This window comes from Pomacea canaliculata, linkage group LG11, assembly GCF_003073045.1.
Source record: "Pomacea canaliculata isolate SZHN2017 linkage group LG11, ASM307304v1, whole genome shotgun sequence".
In the NCBI taxonomy this organism is placed as follows: Eukaryota; Metazoa; Mollusca; class Gastropoda; order Architaenioglossa; family Ampullariidae; genus Pomacea; species Pomacea canaliculata.
The window spans coordinates 20,138,880-20,162,106 of record NC_037600.1 but is presented as its reverse complement, the minus strand read 5'-3'; the positions used below and the strand labels follow the sequence as shown (position 1 = coordinate 20,162,106).

At 38.1% G+C, this 23,227-nt stretch overlaps 1 protein-coding gene across 1 annotated transcript in view; it reads left to right on the top strand.

The window, feature by feature from the left end:
* Positions 1 to 21,906, top strand: part of LOC112574681 (collagen alpha-1(I) chain-like) — a 54,110-nt gene extending 32,204 nt beyond the window's left edge. The window contains exons 17-63 of the mRNA XM_025255908.1: positions 255 to 308; positions 1,206 to 1,250; positions 1,614 to 1,667; positions 2,366 to 2,464; positions 2,608 to 2,652; positions 2,869 to 2,922; positions 3,120 to 3,164; positions 3,362 to 3,469; positions 3,806 to 3,859; positions 4,233 to 4,286; positions 4,406 to 4,459; positions 4,821 to 4,865; positions 5,060 to 5,212; positions 5,480 to 5,533; positions 5,947 to 6,000; positions 6,434 to 6,487; positions 6,790 to 6,843; positions 7,148 to 7,237; positions 7,581 to 7,634; positions 8,030 to 8,083; positions 8,232 to 8,285; positions 8,727 to 8,780; positions 9,131 to 9,184; positions 9,416 to 9,469; positions 9,759 to 9,812; positions 10,019 to 10,072; positions 10,409 to 10,516; positions 10,806 to 10,859; positions 11,087 to 11,194; positions 11,959 to 12,066; positions 12,343 to 12,396; positions 13,156 to 13,209; positions 14,053 to 14,106; positions 14,324 to 14,431; positions 14,611 to 14,664; positions 14,877 to 14,930; positions 15,259 to 15,312; positions 15,844 to 15,951; positions 16,458 to 16,511; positions 17,060 to 17,095; positions 17,370 to 17,405; positions 18,007 to 18,210; positions 18,483 to 18,639; positions 18,949 to 19,061; positions 19,548 to 19,619; positions 19,908 to 20,120; positions 20,550 to 21,906. Coding sequence (XP_025111693.1) covers positions 255 to 308; positions 1,206 to 1,250; positions 1,614 to 1,667; positions 2,366 to 2,464; positions 2,608 to 2,652; positions 2,869 to 2,922; positions 3,120 to 3,164; positions 3,362 to 3,469; positions 3,806 to 3,859; positions 4,233 to 4,286; positions 4,406 to 4,459; positions 4,821 to 4,865; positions 5,060 to 5,212; positions 5,480 to 5,533; positions 5,947 to 6,000; positions 6,434 to 6,487; positions 6,790 to 6,843; positions 7,148 to 7,237; positions 7,581 to 7,634; positions 8,030 to 8,083; positions 8,232 to 8,285; positions 8,727 to 8,780; positions 9,131 to 9,184; positions 9,416 to 9,469; positions 9,759 to 9,812; positions 10,019 to 10,072; positions 10,409 to 10,516; positions 10,806 to 10,859; positions 11,087 to 11,194; positions 11,959 to 12,066; positions 12,343 to 12,396; positions 13,156 to 13,209; positions 14,053 to 14,106; positions 14,324 to 14,431; positions 14,611 to 14,664; positions 14,877 to 14,930; positions 15,259 to 15,312; positions 15,844 to 15,951; positions 16,458 to 16,511; positions 17,060 to 17,095; positions 17,370 to 17,405; positions 18,007 to 18,210; positions 18,483 to 18,639; positions 18,949 to 19,061; positions 19,548 to 19,619; positions 19,908 to 20,120; positions 20,550 to 20,693 — 3,549 coding nt within the window. The 3' untranslated portion in view covers positions 20,694 to 21,906. The remainder of the gene's footprint in view (positions 1 to 254; positions 309 to 1,205; positions 1,251 to 1,613; positions 1,668 to 2,365; positions 2,465 to 2,607; positions 2,653 to 2,868; positions 2,923 to 3,119; positions 3,165 to 3,361; positions 3,470 to 3,805; positions 3,860 to 4,232; positions 4,287 to 4,405; positions 4,460 to 4,820; positions 4,866 to 5,059; positions 5,213 to 5,479; positions 5,534 to 5,946; positions 6,001 to 6,433; positions 6,488 to 6,789; positions 6,844 to 7,147; positions 7,238 to 7,580; positions 7,635 to 8,029; positions 8,084 to 8,231; positions 8,286 to 8,726; positions 8,781 to 9,130; positions 9,185 to 9,415; positions 9,470 to 9,758; positions 9,813 to 10,018; positions 10,073 to 10,408; positions 10,517 to 10,805; positions 10,860 to 11,086; positions 11,195 to 11,958; positions 12,067 to 12,342; positions 12,397 to 13,155; positions 13,210 to 14,052; positions 14,107 to 14,323; positions 14,432 to 14,610; positions 14,665 to 14,876; positions 14,931 to 15,258; positions 15,313 to 15,843; positions 15,952 to 16,457; positions 16,512 to 17,059; positions 17,096 to 17,369; positions 17,406 to 18,006; positions 18,211 to 18,482; positions 18,640 to 18,948; positions 19,062 to 19,547; positions 19,620 to 19,907; positions 20,121 to 20,549) is intronic.
* Positions 21,907 to 23,227: the final 1,321 nt, after the last annotated feature.

The following is a 23,227-nucleotide window of genomic DNA, read 5'->3' as shown; positions in this document are numbered from 1 at the left end:
GACTGGCTGGCAACGACAGGATTGGGTGGGTGGGTGAGTTGATTGATTTTGTGTTCTCTCTCTTCATTGGTCAGGCCTTGTAATTGAGAGTGAACACCTGGAATTGAGGTAGGTAGTCAGGATAACTCCGTATAGTCATGTCATCTGGGACAGTATGAAGAAGAAATAGAGCTGCATGATGTCAGTAGAAGTTAAAGAAGTTTTATGCTTTTTCCCCCTCAAGGTGTATCAGTTTGTTCCTCAATTACTTGCAGGGTCCACGTGGATTCCAAGGCCCCAGAGGACGCCCAGGTCCTCCAGGACCACCTGTAAGAACACATTTGTGTGTGTGTGTGTCAGTGTGAAAGAGAGAGAATGTTGTACGTGTGAACACATGGGTATGGGCATTTGTATGAGATATTCCTCAGTGAATATGCATGTGTGTGATGTATGTATGTATGTGCAAGTGAGAGAGAGAGAGTGTGTGTATATGCAAGTGAGAGTTTGTGTGTGTGTGTTTTCAGAAAAAGAGTGCAACTGTTTGAGGAACTGTGTGCCTGCACGAGAGAGAGAGAGAGAGAAAGAACCAGCGTGTGTGAGAGAGTGTGAGACTTTGAATCCTGTGAGAGAGATAGAAATGCTTTGTCTGTCTTCATGCATGTATGTGTGCAGATGTGTGTTCTTATCGTGTCACCTACAATTGTTCATTTTGGTTTGTGTGGATGATATGTAAGACAGGTCTGTGTCAGTTTTGTATGAATTTGCAAAAAGTGTTGCTCTATAATTTGGTACTAAATTTGTGAGTGTAAATACACCAACCCCCACATACACTATATATATGTCAGACATCCTGCTTCATTAGTAAATAAGTCACTTATAAGGCAAAGAGGTATGGACAGAGGCCTTTCTCTTACCAAACCCCATCAACTTTGAACAAATTACCCATGAGCCTTCGTCACTCTGATTCTCTTACCACACGTAAGATGCATTGTTTTCAGAACGACTTCACTGTGACCCTGTCCTGACCATGAGCGTGTATACCATGTCTGTATTTACTTTGTTTATAAGTAGGTATGTCTGTTGGAGTGAGCATGTCTGTAATATGCATGGCTGTTATGATTCATTTTACTTGGATTGGTGTATATATCATTTTTGTAAAGCACTCTGAGCAAATCATTGAAAAAGTGCTCTGTAAATTTTCTTCATTATTATTTTCTTACCAATAGGGGCAGCCAGGAGAAGAAGGTTCAACGGGCCCCAAGGGAAATCAGGTTGAGATTTTGAGATTTTGTTACTGGTACTGCAACACAAGCCCTGTTATATTTATTCCCATTTCTATAAAATCTGAGAGCTTGTGAACAATTAAGTCAGGAATGAAGTTGTCATTGTGTAAAGTTGTAATAATGATAATCACCAGTTCAGATTCTAGAAAACATAATTGTCACAGATCATTTTCATTTTCGTAAAGATTGTATTTGACACATTTTAAGTTATATTAGGTTTTGCAAATATTTGACATGTATGGAAAGATTGTATTATGTATTGCAAATACTTTAAGTATAAGAGAAAGTGTAAGAAATCAATAAATATGATGCAAGCTGCCACCAATTCTTTCATAATAATCACATGTCTAGGGACCTATTGGAGCCCCTGGAGCACCTGGTCAAACTGGTCCTAATGGGCAGACTGTAAGTGTAATTTGTATCCACACTTTACTGTGGGCATACACTTTGTGCACATGTATATGTGTGCAATGTGCTTTGTGTATGCTGTGAGATGGTGTGTATGCATGTCTACATGTATGTCAAGTATGTTTTTATAATTTTTTTATGGATAGTACTAATGAAATAGTAAATAATAACAATACATGGATTTCTATAGTGTATGACTTGCTTTACAGTAGTCTCAATGAACTTTGTGGAAACAAATAAATATAAAATGGACACGAAATGTACATTGCAAATTTAGACACTGACCAAAAACATTAGTAAAACAAAAAATATCACAGTCGTATATACAAGACAGAAAAAGGAGAAACATGCACATGAAGCATGCAACAAAGCAGAATCAAAAACATATCAGTAAGGTTTGAAGATGATGTTGAAAAGGTGAGTTTAAAGATTTGAAAATTTTAAGATTTTTGTCAAAATGACTAAATAACCAAATGCCTGCATGCTATAGATCCTGAAGTAATTTTACCATTCAGACACTCAAAATGTCAATTGCTTATATCTGTAAGACAGGTAAAATTTATATAATTGACTGCTATATTATTTTGTTCATTTTGGACTAAAATAAATATTTTTTTGATACCTTTCTTGGATATATGTTTTGGTTTTGAACAATTTTAAACCAATTGAATTATAACTATTACTTTTGTTAACAGGGGCCTCCAGGACCTTTAGGGCCCCTTGGACCTCAAGGTATTCCTGGTGCTACAGGTAAACCTGGACTGCCCGGTCAGCCTGGCGCCCTTGGTCCTCCAGTGAGTTTGCCTCAAACATTTACTTTAAAAAAAGTGTATCCATGCTCAAATATAATTAAAGCATACTGAACTGCAATGTTTACAGTTTGAGTAAGCTCTTTGTGAAAATTCATATTAAAAATCTTATTTATTTATTTTGACAGGGCCTACCTGGATCTGCAGGAGAAGTAGGCGCAAAAGGAGATCAGGTAAATATGATGAGTACTATCATCAAGCATTTAAGAGATAGGATGTGAAAATGAGATCTTACATTTGTGAATTAGGATCTTATAGTCTTTCAGAATGAATGAACAATGTTTTAGCATTTGTTTGGATAAATAAAAAGGCCTATATTTTAAATCACTAACAAAAATAAATAAATAACCAAGTAAAACATTGTTTTCTCTCCAATTTTTCTATATTAGGGTCCTATGGGATTGCAAGGAGTAGGTGGATACCCTGGTCCTAGAGGTGTCAAGGTAAGTTTACAAAGGCCTGCTCTGTTATCCTTTGCCATTTTGAACAAATAAAGGTACTTTCAGTGTGTCATTCATTTTATTAATAAAGATATTTTTTAATTCAATATGAAAATAAACTAAAGTAAAGGAAAGATCAGATATTAAACAAATTAGTATTATAGCATAACTGATATATATTATTTTCTGTTATTATCTAGGGTGACACAGGAGGTCGTGGTACTCAAGGAGAAAAGGGAGATAAGGTTTGGATTTTTTTAACCCACCATGTCCTATGATATCTGCAAGCCTTTCTAACATTATTGACTTACTAAGCTTTCAAAAAGTTTTAATTTTATTGATGCCTGTGTGGCAAACATCTTCAGCTTAATTTTCTTTTAGTTCTTTTAAGATGCCTTCTGCTCATGACAGTTTTTCTTAAGCGTTTGAGTGATCTTTACAGGGTGAAGGTGGACGTGATGGAGAACGGGGCGAAATAGGATCCAAAGGAGACAAAGGCCTGAAAGGTGTCCGAGGTTCTTCAGGCATCGAGGGCATTGATGGACCAAAGGTTTGTTAGAAACATAGCCCTAACCTTCCAGTGTAACCCAATCACATGACAAACTGTCCTACGGTCCTGATCAGATGTCCATTTTTCAAAAGTATATAAAGATTATAAACATCAGAAGATTGCTATAAAGTTTATAAGAGTTTTATCATAAGTGTATAAGCATTTTGATGACACTGACTGGTCATTTTTGATCCATATCTTTGCTGACCACAGCCTGTGTTCTTATGAAGTCTATTTTTATATAGGTTGGCATTGAAGAGCACGTACTTCATAGCTTCTTATTCGACCTGTATTCTTGATTGTACACAATGAAATGACTTGAGCTTTGCTGCACAGGGTGATGACGGACCCCCTGGAGAAACTGGACCACCAGGATTGATTGGCGAGAAGGTCAGAATTTGTTTGTTAATATTAATTAGAAAGACAACGAGCACTACATACTCACCTAAGTGCCTGACAGAAGTGAATCTAGTACAAACACATACAGCAGCTGCTTATTCTGTAAGGGTCAATGCAACATTTAGTTACTTTCTAGCAACATTTTGAGGGTAATCCTGCTTTCAGCTTGCTGCTAAGAAAAGTCAAATAACTTTTGTCAAAGTGAACATATCGATCGAAATATTTGTCCCAGGTACACTTGACCAGCCATCATAGGTACAGGTGTATGTATGTAAAGATGAAGAAAGCAGAACAATTTTCTAAAGATTGTATTTATGCTTTTAATTCTTGTTTGATAAAAGAACTTTTTTGTAAATATTCACAGGGTCGTGTTGGTAATCCTGGATTCCCCGGCTACACAGGTGGTCAAGGTCAAAAGGTAATGCATTACACTCACCACAATGCTGAACAGTTTAAGAAATGACCATGCTAGAATGATGTATTGATTTGCATAGCTCAGAACTCTCATGTACATGATATTCTACTTCATTTCCACAGGGAGAGCTGGGACGCTCTGGGCGACGAGGACGTCGAGGTCTGAGAGGAAAGAGAGTAAGTGGTAAAGATCAGTATTTAAAGTCCATTGCAATCACAGTCTACATGCAAGAAGCCGCAAACATAGAGTAATTATAAAAAGTAATTAATAAAAGTCTTTGTAAATTGTTGCATAACAAGTGAAAAAGCGTAAGATGATAACTATTAAATGAAAATTCAAAATCATTATTTCATTAAAATATAGAAATTATTCAATTACTTGGGAGATTTTCACTGCAAAAGATTGTGAGACTAAGAATAAGTTCTACTTGGTAGAACATAACTTTGACATAAATCTTATGTTGATGACTGCAAAATTGTACTTACTGGGTTGAACTTCTTCCAGTGTTGTACTTATGGGGTTGTTATTGCATTGTAGGGCTTGCCTGGACCACCTGGAGAGATCGGTGAGCCTGGTGTGAGGGTAAGTACAAATGTGAAGGATCAGATGAGGACAGTGATGATAAAGATGACAATGGCTTTAGTGATGTGTTTATGCATTACTGTATGTATATTTGAGCATGACTGTGTTATCTGTGCATGCATACATGCATTTTCATGAATGTTCACATGCAAGTTTCTGAATGGATATAAAGCGTTTCCAACTGTACATCACAGGGCCAGATTGGAGAACGAGGCAAGCAAGGTATACCTGGGCCACCTGGTCCCAAAGGTGACCCAGGTCCACCTGGCCCCCCAGGTTTCACGGGTGAACAAGGTATCCAAGGACCACCTGGACCTGTTGGCATCATGGGTCCCCAAGGTCCTTCTGTGAGTTTACATGATACATTTTTTGTTACATAATTTTCATCGTCTCACTCTCCCTTAGACCTTACTGAGTCAGCATCATTGTGTGTATTTATACATTAGAGCACGTACATATGCAGTTGTGTGTGTATCTATGCATTCATATATCTGTACATCCAAGTGTCTATGAACACTTGGCTATATGATTATTTGTATTGTTGCTGCTTCAGCTGCTGAGTCTGTTATTATTATTAGCTATGCTGCTTAACTAACTATTATTGTGTGATGCAGGGTGTTCCTGGTAAAGATGGTCAAGTTGGACCCCCAGGTGACAGAGGAGAACCTGTGAGTTGTTCGTTTAATCTGTTGTGATCTTGCTTTTAATATTGGTATCACCAATAACATCGGACACTGTCTCCCATAATGCCTTGGCCTAAGTAGATTTATCATACAACTGCACATTCTGTTGTACATCGCACACTCTTCAGGCGATGTCAAGTAACCACACTGCACATTGTTCTACGCTATTTGAAGTAGAGTACATGCAGAAATGACCTGATCCATACTGAGATTCATCATGTGTATTCAGTCATGCAGGTCTGCTTCCAGATCACTTTAACTCAGTTAAGAGAAATCATCCAAACACAGATTCTCAGTTTTAAAAATATGTATTTTTTATTTCAAATATTTGTCCCTATTATAAATGATATATTCTGGTGAAAAAACATTTAAATGATGTCCAATGCTTTTCTTTACAGGGTCTACCTGGTGCATCTGGCCAGCCTGGTATTGTTGGTGTTATAGGAGCACCTGTGAGTTTGAAACTTATTTCATGTGGTTAGAGTGATAATTTTAGTCCCTATATTCCTTTAAACATTTAATATTTAGTGAGTTGCCTTAAAATGGGGTCCTGTTTAAAATTTCAGATGTCACAGTGTTGTGTGGGTTACTACATTTATGATTGTAGCTGCTACTAATACCACTTGGCTATACATTAAGGTTTTCCTGTGCTGTGTGAAATGTGATTATACTGTATCTGATCCAGGGTATTTTCCAGCTTTCTTATACTGAACTTTACTTATGTTCAAGAGAGAGAGAGAGAATGTGGGTAGAAGGTCTGTGTGTGTGAGAGAGAGTGGAGATGATTGGTTTGAGTGGATGTTGGGAGTTGCATCTCCTATCATTCTTTTAAATTAGTTAATGGTAATCATCTCACATTCTTTGTCACTGTTTACCTGTTCACAGGGCCCACCTGGTGAGGGAGGCGCTGATGGTGAAAGAGGAGCACCTGGAAACCCTGTGAGCTAATTTGAGAACAGATGCAACATGATCATGATGATGATGATGATGATGATAAGGAAAAGAACTGATATAGATTAATGGGATTTGTAGCACATAGTCTTTTTTGTCTACATGGTTGAGGTCATCGGTCTAAGCTTCACTATAACTTTACACAGCAGTCTTAGAGCTGAACAAGAATTTTTTCTATTTATTGATGATTAAATATTTTCTCCCGCATGCAATCATATATTGAAACTGGACTTTGTACTTTGACTTATTGTTGGAAAGGAATTACAATATGGTATTCTGTGTTTTTTTAGGGACTTCCCGGTGAACCAGGACTTCCAGGACCTGCAGGCAAATCAGGAGAGAGAGTGAGGCTCTTGAGATAGGATCTTTTCATGCCAACACAATACCATTATCTTAAGATGGGATCTTTTCATGCCAACACAATGTCATTGTCTTGTGTTTCATTTTTCTGATCATTTTCTGAAACCATTCCAGGGTGGGAAAAAAACTAATTGTGTGGGTGTGACATGATAGTAGTCATTGACTAAAATATAGTTCAATGGCAACTATTGTTTAAAAACAAGACCATCAAAAATTTTGGAAGACATTTGGTAAAAAAAATGTTTATGGATGAGATTACAGGGATTTTCCTTATACTTGTCTTTAAAGGGTAACACAGGACCTCAAGGTAACCCAGGACCCCCTGGACCTCCTGGTCTTGGCGGCTTCCCTGGTGGCCGGGGCTTTCCAGGTCCACCTGTGAGTATTCCAGTGTCATGTTGGTAATGCTATGGCACTCATGAATTCAGCAGCATTTTATTAATAATATTGTTATTTGCACAGCATTTTCATGTCATTTATATCAACAAAATGTAGCATCAGTATTAAACTCTAAACATTAACATTGTTTGAGCAGGAAAAGACAATTTCAGACAAATGAAAAGAGTTATGGAAACAGAATATACCACTGGCCATGGTATATGTTATTAATGTTTATAGAAGGCAGTTGTATGTCCCATGCTTTTTTATTGTGTAGTGCTTACAGTGTAGGACTTTTATTGTTATTTCATGCATTTATAGATATACTTCTTATCCATTGTAGGGCAGTGAAGGACCACGCGGTGACTCAGGCCCTTCTGGTCCTCCTGGAATTCCTGTAAGTGATTGTTTTATTCATTTAAAGCAGCCTTCCTTAATTTTTTAGTCTGAATCAATGTCACTTCGCATTTACTGCCCGAAGCATAATGAGCTTTAATTGGACGTCAGTTGATGTTCCTGGCATAGGGGAAACATTGACAATCAATCCCTAACTCTCTCTCAGATTGACCTTGTCCCTTACTGCTTCACCGTCTTATTCCTCCTACAATGAATATTCTAGAATGTACCTTGTCGCCACAGTGCCCCCAATCCATTCCTCCCTCTTTGTACAACCCATCAGAGAGGTTGTGAGGTCACTGGGAAACGGTTCTATGCCTACTAGCTTCATGCTATTCCGGTATTGCAGAAATGGGGAAGAATATTTGTAATGCAGATGAAAATTTATTTTTACAGGGTGACAAAGGCTCACCTGGAGAGCCTGGAGCAGCAGGACCATCTGGCATGCCGGTAAGCAAGTAAATTTTCTGTAACATTTGTGACATGAAAGAAATGCATTCCTGTATAAATTACACTAAAAATAAAATACAAGATTTTGCAAGAAATATGTGTTTATTAATTCACCTGAAAAGTGTTTTTTTTTTATTTACATATCTAGGGAGCACCTGGGCCACCTGGAGGAATAGGAGCTGCAGGACCAAAGGGTGATGTGGTGAGATGTCTTTTCAGCACAGTAGTGTATGGTCATTTAACAGCTATAGGCTTTGATTGGGATGTATTTTATGAAGGAAATGATCAGGAGGATATCTTATCAGGTAGATTTAGCTAATTACAGTAATGTGCTATCATTTTACAGGCTTTAATCAGGATGTATTTTATGAAGGAGCTATATATAATCACTTAAAAATATGGTGATGATTATTTAGAGAGGCCTTATGTGCAACCTGATGCACGAAGAGGACAAGAAGAAGAAGAAGATTATTTAGAGATGTTCTGGTGGGTAAAGGTAAACTTCATATGCCCAAATCTGAGTACTAGTCATCAAGCTTTGTTAAAATATTAGTCGTTAGCATTTTCATGGGGTAATCATAATTTCTGTAAGCCAGTTGATCAATGTCAAGTCTATATTGTTGCTGCTGATGTAATCTTTCAGGGACCTGAAGGTCCAGCTGGACTTCAAGGTATCGAAGGTAGCCCTGGTCCAAGGGTAAGTAAGAATATAGTCATTATTATATAGCCCTCATTGACTCTTTGTCACTTGCAAAGTTGTATCCATAAAGCAGCTCTTTCAAGAAAGATTGCTTGGTATGATATGAGTGTAAGCCATTAAGTGTTTGTGCTCAAATCAACATCAAGATGATGAAAATGTATTTATGGAAACTTTTGAATTCTGGTTTCCATTGTAAGGTTCATGATGGAAAATAAGAGTTTTATTTTACATCTAGTTTTTCCCAGTCATCCTGAATTAGTGCATGATCCTTCTGGAATGAAACATAGTCTTCCTGTACAGAAAGTGATGTATTTGTGGTCATACATTCTTTTGTTGATTTTGAATAGGGTTATCGTGGTCCCCCAGGCCCAGTTGGCCCACCTGGTATGGATGGAGATAAGGTAAGAAAAAAACTTAATTTTTCTGTTTCCTTTTTCACAGTACTTTTCAAACAGCAGAAGAATCTGAATGTTTGAGCTTCTTGCAGACAACCTTGAAAATATTTTACAATCATGTGCTGCACATACTATGAATACTTGCTTGGTTTGTAATTCATCTGTACTCATCATATTCAGTGCACTTCTATTGTACGTTCATACTTTATACTTCATCAAGTGCTTGTTATGTTGCAGGGTGACCGGGGTAGTCCTGGTGAGATAGGAATGAAAGGTGACCATGGTCCACAGGTATTTATTTTTACAACAAATACTAATTTTTAGGATAACTGCATGTATGTGACGGTTATGATTCAGTCATTTATCTTTCATGACACCTTTGCCTATCAATAATGGTTCTTCAACAGCCTGTCAAAATTTCACTATAGCCTAACTCTTTGGGAAAAGACCTACATAAACTTCATCTTGGTTTTGTGTGACTGTACGTCTAGTCAGTGATGCATTTTAATCTAACTGTTTTTCCTTAATTAACGTGGAGTGATATCCTGAAGATGGTATAAAGGAGTCACTTTTGTTTCAGGGCCCTCCAGGACCCCAGGGACCACTAGGCTTGCAAGGACCCCCTGGACCTCCAGTAAGTCATTTGAAATGGTTGAAATATTATGCATGTATATAAAAAAAGTCAAGTTTTATTATGCAGGTATTTTAGCAAACGTTTGTACTGCCTGGAAAGATGAGAAGCTAATGAAATTCACAACTCCTTATGCAGAGGTGAGGTCTGCAAAGTTTTCAGAGACTGTATTTTATTTATGCACTTATTTTATTTATTTTTGTTAATAGGGTCCACCTGGTGAGCCAGGAACCATAGGATTGCAAGGACCGCCTGGAACTAAGGTACCTGTGATTGTTCTGTTTCTCATAAAGTTCTTTGAGGCCATAGGGATCCTTCCCCAGCAGAGCCCATTAAAATTCTGATCATATTGTGGATTGCAGGAGACATGTAAAATTGGGAAAAGAGGAGAAAATGTAGGAGACTTTTACATCATGTCCCTAGGGTCTGGTTTTGATGAAGTATATGGATCACATGATCAACCAGCCAATCAAAGTAAGCAGACATGGAGGATTGGTTAATATGGTGATCATTATGGAGTCCTTATAAGTTTTTCTTTTTCCCAAATCCTTGTCTCTTCACTAAAACACATCTTTTTGGAATTCATTTCACTACGACAGGGATCTGAAGGTCCACGCGGACTCTTAGGACCCACTGGACTTCCTGGACTTCAGGGATTACCTGGACAACCAGGGCAAAAGGGAGACCAAGGTGACCCAGGTGTCAAGGTAAAAATATTCACATGTTGAGGAGTCATGACCAGTGTTACAGTCATAGAAAGATTCTGACAAACTTTCAACCTTTAATAAAAACTTGAGTAATAAACATAAAATTTGGATGTTTTTGGTATAAAGTCAGTGATTCACTTGAAAGATCATTTTATTTTTTTATACAGACTACATAATAATGTCATGCAAGGTGAGCATTGAAAGCTCAGTATTTATTATCTTTATGTATGGCTGTCCTCCACATCTTTATCTTCTCACCCCTGACTGTCATGACCTTTTCTTTCCACAGGGCCCACCAGGAGCTCCAGGGCCTCTTGGAAATTCTGGACCACCAGGACCTCCCGTGAGTTTTTTTCCTTGACTTTGACCTTGTCCAGCCCAGCAGATTTCACACCATATCCCATATATTTTTTCGCTCTTAAAATACAAATTCATTTCATTGTTAATTATTCATTGAAACAGGTTTGTCTGATAATAAAGCAACCCTAATTTACCCATTGATCCTAATTGTCTGTCTTTGTCTGAACTACCAAGCTAGATGCTTTCGACCTGTTATATTTCTGTGTGCAGGGCTCTGCAGGTGTGGCAGGCAATCCAGGCTCCGAAGGTCCCATGGGTATGAAAGGTGAACAAGGACCACCTGGCCCCCCTGGTGCACCTGGACTCGATGCCGAGAGGGTAAGTCTTCTCCTTCATGGTGCTTTCAGTTAGCCATCACATCTCTATATCTTAATGTTCAACACCATCCTTTCTGACGATAAATCCATCTAACCTGACAATAAATACCATCCTGTCTCACTGCAAATGTCATTGTCTGACTGCAAATATCATCCTGAGTGCTCCAAAATGCTACAATCTCTTAACTTTAAATAAATCCTGTCTTACCATAAAGGCCATATTCTGCTTGGCTGTAGATATCTTCCTGTCTGTAAACACATCATATCTGACTACAGTTCATCCCACCCATTATCAATACCTTCCTGCTTAATGTCTTAAAGGAAATATACTCTGCCTAACCATAATATCATCCTATCTGACTAGAAATACCATCTTCTATGACTATAAATGCAGACCTGAATGTAAATACACCCTGTTCATAATGATGCCGTCTGACTATAAAAACAAAACTTTCTGACTATAAATACAAATCTGTTTCTTGTTTTAATATTCTATATTTAATATTAAAGTGCATCTGCCCCAGTTATTGTGTCAAGAATGCATTACAATAATATTTCAGCTGTAACAACTGTCTTTTAGTAGCAGTAATGATAATAATAGGACAGCTCCCAGGCCATAGAGGGGAGCTCATTATGCTGAATGTGGAGATCATGTCACAACCCAAAGTCAAACATGAGGATGGAGAGATGCCAGAACATGCCACACCAGGTTAGTGATGTTCAAATGCCTGTCCTGTCCTTTAAACTTCTTTTCTTCTGCTGCAGGGTCCCCCTGGCCCACCCGGACCTAAAGGAGAGGAGGGGCAGCGCGGCCGGGCAGGTGACCCCGGACCACAAGGAGAGCGGGGCACAGATGGTGAAAAGGGAGACAAAGTAAGTGTGGACAATGAAGTCCACTCCGTGGGAACTTGCTGAAATTCCAGCATACAACTTTAGCGTAATTATCGCTTGTGTTAATGTGTTAACATGTGTTAATGATATTGTTCTTGTGTGTACTTTAGAGTTGAAACTTTTTGTAATGAGTTTTGGACAGGTAGCCATGGTGTGTACGTATTCTCTCTTGCTGTAACCAAATAAGCATATGGATGTGTTTTGGAAATATTTCTACTTATCTTCATGGTACAATAAACATTCTTTGGTATGTTTCAGGGCATTACAGGACCCGCAGGTCCTCAAGGAGAGACAGGAGATCAAGGGCAGAAAGTTAGTTTCAAGCTCATCATTTGTTTTGGGAGCTTTTTAATTAACATACTTTGTAATTGTAACAATACACATTAAGCTTTTAGTGCAACAGCGAAAGGAAATTTAGTGTGACAATAATAAATATTTTAGTACGACAAATATGCTTTGAGTGTAAGTGTAATGCATACTACAGGATGAAACATAAGCAGTCCCACATAAGATAAAGTGTGTCCTTAAATGAATCATTTGTACACCCTATTTCTCAAATGACCTGGGCCAGAGTAATCTGCTTTGATAACCAATCATAAGATATATATTACAATATTAATATCTCTGAAATTGAGATATATTAATGAATGTTAATCGTATATCACACTCTTCTGTGATTTTACCCACCAAATGTCATTGAAGTTTTTTTCTTGCCTTAGCCAGTGGTCTTTAAGTTTTTTTAAAAATAACATCTCTCTTGGGGTAGTGCGCAGCATTGGCTTTCGGGGCTAGGGGCACACACATTGGTCCGCTTGAAACCTGTACAGTGCAGAATACTTTTCCAAGTTCACCCAACTTTTGAACGGGGACATTCACCAACATCACAAAACATGTGTGAAGAGAAAGACATGTACACAGTAGGTAGATGTTAGGGGGACAATAAATATGGATACTGTTTGGCAGTAAGAATAATATTAGTGTGACAATTATTGTTAATATATTGTGACAGTAAGTATGATGTTAGTGTGATGAAAAGAAGAAGGGTGAATTTAACAATTGGCTGTGTTTCAGGGTGAGCCTGGAGAACCTGGTTTAGATGGTGAGCCTGGACCCCCTGGACCTCAAGTAAGATTATCAATTAAATGTTTTTTGTTTCTTTTACTTTTAGTGAATTAAGTTGTCTCTCATCTGCATAGTCATGGTAACTGAATCATCAGCACACTTCAAAGATACATACTTACAAGACTTGTCAGAAATAGATGTATATGATGTATACATCAAAATGTGTACTTCATAGGTAACAAACAGCACAAGATATGTAGAATATTTCAAAAATACTGTATATTAATGATTGTACCAGACATGCATAGTATTTGAGATGCTTCACAGCACACTGTACGTCAGTGTTTACAGGGGTCAGTGGTTTTAGCAGCCAGTTGCTACACTGTACCAAGGTGTAGAACGAGCTGGCTATAGTTATTTCATTTGGTTCAAGGGCTAGCCGACACATTTTGCTGTAGCCACATCTTTAGTTGCCTGCCAACTTCCTGGGACTAGAGCTGTTTTTTGGATTGGCTAACTTTTCCAAGTCTGAGCCAGCCCCTCGTTCCCTTTTACCTGCAGGGAATTTGGTCTGGGCTCTTCCTACCTAAACTCAGTGACCTTTAAACCTCTCCTGATAGTTGTTTTCTTTGCAGTCATGCTGTCTGGCATAGTTAATAAAGAAATGAAACATTTTTCTTGTAAATTATCTTTCATTGATATTTACCAGGACCACTAACCCCACTTACCAGGGGCAGTAATTCGTTTGGTTAAAGAGCAGCTGTAGCCTCTAAGCTCCTAATAGTTGAATCGCCTAGCAAGTATCAAAGAAAGAAAATTTATAAGGAAAGTTTCATTTGACTATAGTCTAACCTGGTAATTTTTAATCATTTTGATGATACAAATATATTTTTCATTGTCTGGCAGGGTCCCATTGGACCACAAGGAGAAATCGGCTTACCTGGGATCCCTGGCAAACAGGTAATCTGCTCTTATTTTGTTTCTAAGATCAGTAGCAAATCAAATCAAATCAAAATCAAAACAGACTTTATTGTCTGCCCAGGAGACCCAAGATTGATCGATTATTTTATCATGACACTTTAATGCAGTTTCACCAGGTTTTTACAATTTTCAGAAAAAAGTAATAATTAAGGTTTGTCTTAAACACAAATTAAATTAATGATATTGTTTTCTACAGGGAGATATGGGAACACCTGGATTACCTGGATCACCTGGAGAACCAGGAGCAAAAGGAGATCAAGGATTCCGTGGACCACCTGGTCAACGAGGACAGCCAGGCCCACCTGTGAGATTTTATATTTTTCTCTAATGTACAGATGTGCAGGCATAGATTACATTTATGCACACACACACACACAAATATTTTTATAGTATTTTTGTTTCAGGAGTTAAAATGGAATATAATAGAATAGAATTAAAAAGTCACTGGTGAGATTTGATGACAATAATGTAATTACTTTGCAGGGAGTGACTGGGCCCCTTGGTCCTCCTGGACCCGTTGGTCAACCAGGACCTGTAGTAAGTATGGAATCAATAGTTAAAGGTCATCCCCTAACCTTGTCAGGTCATTGATAATGAATCAGTAGTGTAGAATCCCATCCCACATCCTATTGCATATACCAAAACTATTATGTAGATGAAAATATGCAAAAATACAGATATTTGTTTTCGGTGTGATGAAAACTTATCATTTCTTAGAGAGAGTGCAGTTTTTTATTAACTGTTTCTAGGGAGACCCTGGTGCCACTGGTCCACCTGGAACACCAGGAGAGCAAGGACCACTTGTGAGTACTTTCCTGTTACTTGTGATGCTTATTTAGAGGGATACCAAAGTAATTTTTGTATAATTATAATTATCAAAAACGTATTTGAACAAAAAAATCTTGTTTTGTACTATTTTTATACTCAAAGAATGAATTAAAGTTATACCAGTTTTGAATTAAAGGATAAGAAATACTTTTTCATATTAGTTTAGGTATTTTATGCAAAAACATAGAAGGTAAACAGTAACAGCTAGAAGATTATTTGAATATTGTTTTAAACCACAATATCTTCAAAAGAATGTTTACTCTTTTATCATATTAATCTTTGAAAAAATAATCTGTTGTACAGGGACCACCAGGCCCTGATGGCAAGAAGGGCAGTCAAGGAGTAAAGGGCATCAAGGTGAGAAATGCCTTAGCAGTTTAAAAATAGACTTTTATAACAATTAAGTGACTTTGTGGCAAATTAAGTTTCAGCTGTCCTTACCAAAACGAAATGCAGATTTCCTCAAAGTGCATTCATTTAAACTGAACCTGCCATAGACATCACCTCTCTGATAACTTATCAGGAATATTAATGTCAGTCAACTTCCCAAATTAATAAAATCTCATGAGCGATACTTTCATGGAGATTTCTGCCTCCTATTCAGCTCTCTACGATTCGTTTGATGGACATGTCAGCCATTTCTCCATAATTCTCATTCAGTGGGAAAAGCTGTTGAAGAAGATTTTCATGAATCAGGGAACATATAGAACTTTGAAAAAGGGATGCTTGTCTTAAAGGACAGAGTTTTATCAGTTCTTACAAAGGACCATATATAGATAAAATATTCAAAGTTGAATAAATGGAAGTAAACTAAAATTGTGGAAGTTTTTGCATTAGACACATTTTGCATCAATGTGGTATCAACAGCTTATCTTCTTTGTTATCCAGGGTCACCGTGGTGCTATGGGTAACCTGGGTCCTGAAGGTCAGCAAGGACAGAAAGGTGAACCAGGTCCAATTGGCCCTTCAGGCGAAAAGGGTGACAAAGGACAAGATGTGAGTTGTTCATTACTTATATTTTTTCATTATTTACTTCACACAATAACTGTGTTCATTTGCATGAAATATGTTGCCCTGGTTGGCTTGTGTTAAACAAATGGGAAGATATATAGGTTGATAGGAGTGAAAAAAGAAAACCCCAAAACCAAATGAAATTAAAAAAAAAAAATAAAGACAATGCTTTCACAATATATGTTTCTATTATCCCATGTGTATGTATGTCCATTATCATTTCCATTAAATAGATGGACATGCAAAACACCTTTGTCATTTCTGAAATTATTTAGTGCAAATTATAAACTATTACAAATGTACTTGCATAATATTATAATTTGTACAACTCCACCGGTGAGCAGTAATAAGGCAGAGAAAGCTATAGGCCAGGCAATAGCAAGAGAACAAATTTATATCATGCTGTCATTTTGTTATTGTGTATGATCTGATAAAATATACAAAACAACATGTGATGTTTAGGGTCAAAGTTTACTCATACTCTGTTGCAGGGTCCACCTGGACCAAGAGGACCCCCGGGTAATGATGGCTCTCCTGGCATCCCTGTAAGTAATGTTTGTGCTGGTTCTAAATGATGATGATGACAATGATGATGATGATTCTTATATTTTACTATATTAATAATTATCAAATATTAATGCCTGTTGTCTTTTTTTCTGCTGTGGAAGAACTCCTGAAGGTCCCAAATCATCAAATCTTTTGGACACCATTCCTTTAGTTTTATTGACCTGACATCTGAAACTCGCTGCCCAATGAGCTAACAATTGCATAACCGCTCAGCAATTTCCAATTGCAACTAAATACTTTTTTTTAGTGTTGTATGAATTTATTTATGTGTTGCTGAGTGTTTGTTTGTATACTTGTTTGTTTGTGTGTGTGTGTGTGTGCTTCCATTCCAACATTGTAAGGGCATTGAGGCTTAATGGGCATTGTGCTCTATGAATATATATGAATGTGTATATGTGTGAAAGTATTGTGCACAAGTGGATGCTCTTACACACAAATCTGCACTTGGTCTTGCAACTATCAGAACTGCTTCTTTTGTCATTCGTTTTCCTCATGTATCCATTCTTCATTTTAATTTGCTTTGCAGGGACCACCTGGCCCAGTGGGTCCAAAGGGCGAACCAGTGAGTGTTTTGATTACATAAGGAAAGTCTGGGCTGATTAGAATCCTGCATGAATATCATTAAGAACACATGAGCACTTCTACAAGCCTGTCACAAAAACAACATTGCCATAGGTCACTATTACATTTTGTGACAATCGACTCTCATTTTGTGCACCGTAACTGCAAGAAACACAGATTTTAATACACTGTTTGATCATTCCTGTGAAACTTTGTGAATTAGATTAGAGTTAATCTATGAGTTTTCCATAAACATCACCTTTTTATATCCACAGGGCCAGACTGGATCCAAAGGAGATCAAGGTCCATCTGTGAGTACACTTTGTAGGACTTGTGGACTGTCTTCAGCTAGGCAAAAGAGGGGATTTAGTTCATATGGTAACTGATTACCAAGACAGAAGAGAATGCTGTAACTACAACAGTATGAAATGCCATCTTGGCATTCTGATGATTTATAGTTATTCCATGATGACTTTGCTGTCCTGATATTTATACTATACCTTGATTACTGCTGACTTAAGGCAGCAAAAAAGGCTGTCCACAAAAAGACTGCAATAAACACCCATGATTAGCATGTTCATCATATATTTTGGAGAGCTGGCCTACCAAAATAGCATTTGATGATGTCAGGATTTTTTCAGATTATATCATGCCAAAATTAATACTCAATTTTTTTTTTGTTAGTGACCTATATTTTGGAATATTTATTTATTTTTCTGATTTAGATTTTTCATTTAAGATTTCTGTTCTTAAATATTTATTTGTGGTTATAATCTTGAAGATTTTGTTTTTCTGATTTTGACCATATGTTAGAAGAGGTGATTAGAACACTAAGTTTGCTGAGTACTGTAACCGAAGGCATGAAACGTTGCTTTGCTTATGGTTTTATTTTTGTGCTTTTTTTCTTAACAGGGTCCTGCAGGACCTCCAGGGCCACCTGGTGACAAACTTGGCGTATCTGGTGGTGAACTGAGTCCTGCTGATTCACCGGATCGAAAGCGCAAGAAGCGACGTCGACGAAAGCGACGATCGGTCGATTCCACTGACATTGATCTGGACATGCAGAGCTTGTATATGCAGTTTGTTGATCGCCAGCAGGAAGGAGAGGGACTGAAGGTGAATAGGCAGCTCATACTGACAATCATTTCTGTGCTTCCCTACTCGGAGCTATTTTTTTTTATGGTGAAGAAAATACCACCTTTTAACATCCCATTTATAATAATTTTGGGCATCTTTTTCCAGTATTATAAGTTATTTTGTTTCATTTTTATTCTCTTCCCTGATTTCTACTAAAACAATAATATTGTGTTGGTGCTGTTATATATATATGTGTGTGTATGTACACATACACTGATGCATCTGTACAAATGCATTTTCACTGAGAACAGGTGCAAGAAGTGGTCCACGAGTTGTCAAAGGTGATGCTTCAGCACATTGACCTCCTCAAGGCTCAGGTGCAAAATCTCAAATACCCTAGAGGTACCCGTGAAAACCCTGCCCTGTCCTGCCGTGAAATCGCTCTAGGACATCCTCACTATAAGACAGGTTTATAAATCAGAGATCTTTTTGTGCATGTTTGTGCGTTAGAGTGAGGTAGGGAAGGTGGGATAGAGAGACTTCAAATGTACTTTGCTAATTATTAATACTTCTCAACAGCAAGAGCTGATATCACTCTCTTTACTTTTCACTTTCTTGCCCAATGTTTCTGGTAAATGATGTTTAGAAAATGTAGCGACATACTCTTTGACTTTTTTCTGCAGATAGTTTTCAATAATAGTACAGTATTAGTATTACTCAATAACAGCATTAAATTGCTGCTGAACTAAATATTTTTTCTCTGGTCTCATCTTTTAGGGTGGTACTGGATTGACCCCAACCTGGGTTCCATTGATGATGCCATGCAAGTATGGTGCAATATGACCAGTCGAATCGAGACTTGTGTATATCCAACACCACAAACAAAAATGGTAGGCTTTCAGTGTTATTACAACATCCAAACCAAGGATACACATTTTAATTGAAAAAAAAAAAAACTAGCAACGTTCCACATCTATTCATCATTTTATAATCATTTTTTTAATGTTGTCAGATTAAAGCATTTCTGGGTAAAGAATAAGCTAGTTTGCCAAGTGAGATTTGCAGCAGGGTAACTTTATGTTTGTGCGTGAGAAACATTTTATTTAATACATGGTGAGTTTATTCTGAGTGCGGTGGGTTGTGTTTGTAGTTTTCTCATCAAGGATGTCTGTCTAGGGCATGATGCTTGAGTGATTCCAACATGTCTAGAACACAAACTTATTTTTCTGGCAACAGTGTACTTTGCACTAGCACGTTTGTAACCCCTCAAGAAAAGTCATAGAAAGAAAATGAAATAAAAGGTAATAGTGTAACAGACAGAACTTGTTACAGTAGTGGACTATGCTTGCAATGGTAGAGGGTGATGTCTTTTACAGATCTCTGAGCAGGCATGGACCAAGCCTGAAGGTGAAGAGAAGTGGTTTAATGAGCTCAGTGGTGGATTCGCTGTAAGTCAGCTGTTTGATTCTGCATTTTTCTTCTTGTAAATGTGATCATTTCTACTGCCTGGAACATTTATCTTTGACATGAACTTTGAAACTCGTATGAAATGAAAACATTTAGTCCGTCAAACGTGTCACCAAACAAAACTGTCCTCGTACACATGCACTCATATTCACAGAGGTGAGTGCATGTGTTCCTGCATAGCTGTATGTGGCACTCCTTCGGGACACCGGCATTTTTGTCACCACTTCCATTGTGCACAATGCTTAATAATAATTTGCTCACATCTGCAGATCCAGTATGGTTCCTCGGTACAGCTGGGTTTGCTTCGTCTGCTCAGTGAAAGAGCCACACAGCGTTTCACCTTCTACTGTTCTGGGTCAGTGGCTTGGTTTGATCAGTCAGCAAATGATAACAGCGCTGCACTGACTCTGATGGGAGACAACGAGTATGAGTTTGAGACCAGCACGTTTACATTTAAAGAAGTCGTGCATGATGGCTGTAGGGTAAGTGCTTGCCGTCAACTCCCTTATGTAGACCAAACATTCATTGCAAATGCAGTGTTCGAAACAATACAGAAAGGATGATTGTGATGATGACAGATGTTCCTTGCATTTCTCAAAATACTTAAATGAAGGCTCATTTGAATGGTGATCGATTGTTTCAAAGTTTGCTTGAAATTTAGTCTTTGAATTTTGTTAGTAGCCATTCTGGTTTGTGGAGATTCCTTTAAGAGTATGATGTTACAGTCTTTTTCATTCCTTTTGTTCCCGTCCTGTGATTATTCTTTATTTTAAATGCCTAAAGTTAACATCTACTTCAAAGAGATGCATTATCAAATAAATTATTATTAGGAGTATTATTGTTATACACACAGGAAATTCTGTAAGGAAACCTACAACATTTCACCATTCAAACTGCTTTTTCTGTCACAGGACCGACGCCAGAATGGTTTCACGGTGTTTGAAATCACAACCAGCAAGGTGAACCGTCTGCCCATAATCAACTTCTTGCCACGCGACTTTGGCAACCCCTGGCAGAGGTTTGGCTTTGAGGCTGGACCAGTGTGCTTCCACTAGCAGCTGGGTTGGGTAGGGCAAAGCCACATTCATCCTCACTGCCTTGCATGGAGAACCAGGCAGCACCATCCCTCTGTGGCTTTCCTCTATTGCAAGTATGCATCTGCACAAAATCCTCAGCAACTGAAGTCAACGTTTGTGCAGATTGCTTGCAAGCTGATCATCATCATCAATTTCTCTCTTTTTGTGTTTGTTTTTCACCACTGCCTGTCTTGTTGCTTTTAACAATACAATGAAAATTGGAGACTTTTTTTTAAAAAAAGAGTACAATATAACAAATGTTATGGTTGTTATTTGTTGAGTCATTTTCAGTCTGTTTGCTTTTGCTTCATTATCTGCTGCTTTGCTTGAAATTTTATTTTTAGTATGGGATTGGGGGGTAGCGGGGAGTTGGAACCTGATTTTCTCTTAGATTTGTTTTCTTTCTAATGCATATAAAGTGGTTTTCACTTTATTCTTTTTATTTTTGACAGAAAATTTCACGTTACTGGCACGGTATACATCATCATATCTCAAATTTCTCTCATAAATCTTTACCCTTTTCTTTGCTTTTCACCAGAATTGCCTCCGAACCTTCACAGGCGTTAACGCCATCGTGAATAGGGCATGATGAAGAAGAGTGTAAAGATTGTCTGGTTGTAGGTCACGGGTTCATGTATCTTCACCGGTTTATTTCCTGGATATATGTGTATGTGCTCATTGGTGCTGTGTTTCTAGTGGTCATTGCTGCTTAACAACATTGAAACAATGTACTTACTATTATTTTATACAATTTTTTTTAACCAACAGATTTTCTTGTGTGTGAATGGTTTCTGGTCATAACAATGGACTTTCCTTCCTTTTCTGCATAGAAGGCGCCTTTTACAGTTCCATCCACCCATGGGATTCTATCTAAATGTATGTCTTGACTAACATTCTGAAACTTTTGTATGAAGCACCATTATGTGGTACATTGTTGAGAATCTTATGCTGCAATCCGTCCATAAATGTGGTATTACTGCTACAGATTATTGTCACTTGTGAATTACCCACCAGTGAGGAGGAAAAATGAATGTTTCACCTCATTAACTAGGACCTGGGAAAGAAAATCTGTATTGTATACCATCATCTGTGATTCAACCACAGCTGTGTCACTGCCATCTATTTTTCTGTTTGGTTGGTTTCTAGAACTTATATTTCTTACAAGGAATAAAAGGTCAGAACTTTACCTCCAGCAACATGCCATTTGTTTACTGGCATGAAATACTGATGTGTGCCTGCAGTGAGATGGAACTCTTGTAAAATCAAACTACTAAAACAAAAAGCATGTATTTTTATGAGTAGGAAAAGCTCAGACAACTGACATGAAATTACTGAATAGACCTTATGTGTCTGGTGTAGAACTTGCTAAAACCACTAGACGGCCATCATCACAAACTGACATGGAACATAAACAGACTAACACCAATGTCTTCAAGAAAACATAAGTGTTGACAGTTAAAAGACAAAATACAATGGCAGGGCATATCAAATACTAAGACCGTGTCACCTTCTTTTGAGTTCCAATGTGGCACCTAGTTGGCTTCAAGCAGAGCCAGCCAGAGTCCATATCTGATTAGTGTCTTAGACAACAGGAACTATTCAAGGACAACTGCACTAATTGCTATAATGGAGAGTACTTTTGCAACACAAGAGTACAGCTGCAATCTGAAAACATGTGCATAACATAGTTATACTAAGGTAGCATCCAGACATTTTGCAGGTAATTTGAATTTCAAGGTTTTAAATCTTAAAAATAATGCAGCATAGCATGTGATTATGTTTGTGGTGGGCATGCAGTTGATGATTTATTTATAGTTATCGAACTTACTGTTTGTCTGATCCTTGCCAAATTGAGCAGGTGTCACAATCTGAACCTTTGCGCAAGATAACCATTCACGTCTCAAAGTGTGCATGTGCCAGCCAGCATGACAAGAGGCAAGAAAAAATCAAAATGGAATGGCTATCTTAATATATGGCAAGATGAGGAGGGGGGGCATTGGTGTTTTACGCCGTGCCAGCAACTGAGGCCATATTACGGCAAGGCAGCCAGCCCTGTAAACAGATGCCACATGCAGAGAAAGAACAGCGTGCCCGAGACGAGAAATGAACTCTGGGCAGCCAGCCTTCACTGTACTGATGACAGGTGCTAATGGTTGCGCCACCGGACCGCTCCGGCAAGATGAGGAGTATTTTAAGATGGGGATTCTGACAGTATAGCGGCCCGGTGGCGCAACGGTTAGCGCTGTTAGCGCCTGTCACCAATACAGTGAAGGTTGGCTGCCCTGAGTTCATTTCTCGTCTCGGGCATGCTGTTCTTTCTCTGCACGTGGCATCTGTTTACAGGGCTGGCTGCTCTCTGCCAAGGACGGTCCCAAGCCCGGCTGAAAAAGAAGGAGGGTTGGGCGTGGGGCCAGCACCCCCACCCCGTAAAAACAAATCCTTGCTACTAAAACATCGACAACAGTACACTGTCGTCGATGGCCTATGCACCAGGAGGTGCGAAGGGCAATAAT